A 2,649-nucleotide genomic window follows, 5' to 3' on the forward strand; every position below is an offset into this window, starting at 1 on the left:
TCTTCCGCCATAACTGAGCATGGCCAACTACTTAAGCTTTTCTATCATTTCTTGATTGGTAGAGGTAGTTTCCGCAGTAGAGAAATAGTCATCCATAAACTCAATCCATACCTCCACCTTGACTATGATGTCTATCACTTCTCCATCAAACTCGGGTATCTTAAATTGGTTGAGAAGGAATTTCTTCTCTTGCATGTCAGCATTCGTGGGTGTAGAAGGTGCTTGACAATCAACCCATACCATTTAGGTTATTTTGTTTAAGATATATCTACAAACCATACATAAATCAATCCCATATCATTACAAAGTTTTGCTCTAATACCAATTGTAATGTGCCAACATCTTCCAAGCACACTTTAGTAGTCTATCGAAAAATGAATCTAAGCATCACTGTCTGACACTCCCATGGAATGTTTCGTGGTTTGTTGCCTAGGTTTTTCCAAGTCCACCTCACAATGGAACATTCGCAACCAAACCCATTAGGATCGATGTGAAATTTGGGTTCCTAGGGGTCAATGTCTCCTGACAACATTCTAGTGTCATGTCCTCGATATCCTACTTTCCGCAGAGATACCCATGTCGAAGCAGATCCATGCTGCACTTGGTTCAAAGAGAATGGGAAACAAGAGGGATGCATTGCTCAACCTCTCTGTCCATAGGGCATAGTCCCATTTGGACCCCCTAAAACGGTATGAATTAGGTTCTAACCTAGCATTGCCTACACAAGGAACTTTCAATCGATCCCCATATAGGAAAAAAAGAGAATTCCCATGGAATTCCCTTGTTGAAAATACATATAAGTGGGGAAAGTAAAAACTAGGGAAAATGGGACATTTCCTAGTGAGAATAAGTAGGGAATCACATAAGACCTTTTTTCCTATGTAGGAAATATTTCCTACATAGGAAATATTTCCTACATAGGAAAATACAAAATTTTCAATGTAGGGAATAATTCCTATATAGGAAATATTTCATATATAGGAAATATTTCATATATAGGAAAAATTTTCTAGAGGTGATTCCCTAGGTACTCTCACTAGAAAATCTCTCATTTTTCCTATTTTTTACATTCCCTACTTATATGTACTTTCAACTAGGGAATTCCGTGGAAATTCTCTTTTTTCCTTATCACTTTATCTACTTTGCCCTTTCTCTTAAACATGCTAATATCAAACAAGAAATTGCACAATAAATTTTTAACCAGAAAATTATATAGAGAATGTCATCATTTCTAAGTAAAGATCAATAACATACATCTAATGATCAAAATAGATTAAACAAATTAAGACATCAACATCTACTTCTAGCAACCAAAAGAAAAATGAAAATAATTTTAAAGGAGCATAGAACTAAAAAATAATTAAGCAACATGTGTGTCTTGATTGTTTTATCACTTAAATCTCCAATATGTTGCAAAGTAATAAATGTTTGTCTACCCTCTTCTCTAAATTTCAACATGGGTGGCCGATAGATATCATCATATGATGGTATGCGTATCACTCCTATTGATACTCAAGTGATCAAATATCATTAGTTAGTATAACCATTTCAAAAAATGACTCATTATCAACATAAGAAAGCTGGTAATACCTGATTCTTGGCTTGAAGAAGTGTTAAGGCAAGCAATCTCAATGTCTTCCTTTCTTGCATTGTCTCTTGTGTCATCTTTAGTAACTTGTTTACCTATATATACATAGAGTTAACCAAAGCTCACGATAATACAAGGTTATGAAAAATTTCAATAACACAAAAGAAAGTAATTAGGTATTTTGTATCAATTTGGGTCACCAAATTTGTATAAGTTTTTGATCCTTAAAGTTGGTACCTGCATCTTGACTTGAAGAAACATTATTGCAAGTAACATCCTAATCTCCCTTTCTTACATCACCTCTTTTCCCACATTTTGTTGTTCTTTAATCTATATTTATATATATACACATAATTACTTAAAGTTTAAAAATAGGAATAACTATGAACATTTTAAATTAGACAAAGAGACTAATTAAAGCTAGTTAATCTCAAAATGAATCACCTAATAAAGCAAGATGTAAAATATGTACAAATTTTAATTTTCAAAGTTTAGTAGAAATAAAGACATATACCTCTATCGTGATTTGAAGAGACATTAGGGCCAATGACCTCCTTAGCTTTCATTGTTCCATTATCTCTTGTACCATCATTTGTGATTTTGTTACCTTTATGTACACATAATAAACCAAAGTTTAGAAACATAAGAGACATTTGTAAAACATCAAAACATGCATTTGTAAAACATCAAAACATCAAAACACGCATACCTTTTTTGCCCTGTTCTTTACACCATCTGATAGTAAATTGAGCAGATGAAAACAAGGAATTCATTGTTCATACTTTTATGGGCTCACCAACTTCTCCTTCTGGTTTGAAGCATCTTACAGACTTCCTGTTGAACAGTGCGCGAGGGAGACGAGGAACGGAGGAAGAGAGAAGAGAAGAGAGACACGGGACACCAGAAGTGGAACCCCATAAGTGCATCAAGTGAGCACACATTAGCTGCAACATCAGCTCCTTAGCTAGAATAGATAAAACATCAAGTAGAATAAACATAAGCTTGAACAGATGAATCAACTAAAAATAGACAAACAACAACTGGAAATTCTGAGACCCTGT

At 34.2% G+C, this 2,649-nt stretch overlaps 1 protein-coding gene across 1 annotated transcript; it reads right to left on the minus strand.

Annotated features, from left to right (window-relative positions):
- Positions 1–1,441: 1,441 nt before the first annotated feature.
- LOC148017842 (uncharacterized) lies at positions 1,442–2,417 on the minus strand. Its single transcript, XM_087661250.1, has 3 exons — positions 2,298–2,417; positions 2,103–2,195; positions 1,442–1,683 (listed from the first exon to the last, which is right to left on the minus strand). Exons 1-3 carry the CDS (start codon positions 2,359–2,361, stop codon positions 1,535–1,537), a joined length of 306 nt encoding a protein of 101 aa, XP_087517376.1. The 5' UTR covers positions 2,362–2,417; the 3' UTR covers positions 1,442–1,534.
- Positions 2,418–2,649: the final 232 nt, after the last annotated feature.

Source organism: Lygodium microphyllum, chromosome 21 (genome assembly GCF_053477565.2).
Source record: "Lygodium microphyllum isolate KBCC chromosome 21, Lygodium_microphyllum_v1.1.10, whole genome shotgun sequence".
NCBI lineage: Eukaryota > Viridiplantae > Streptophyta > Polypodiopsida > Schizaeales > Lygodiaceae > Lygodium > Lygodium microphyllum.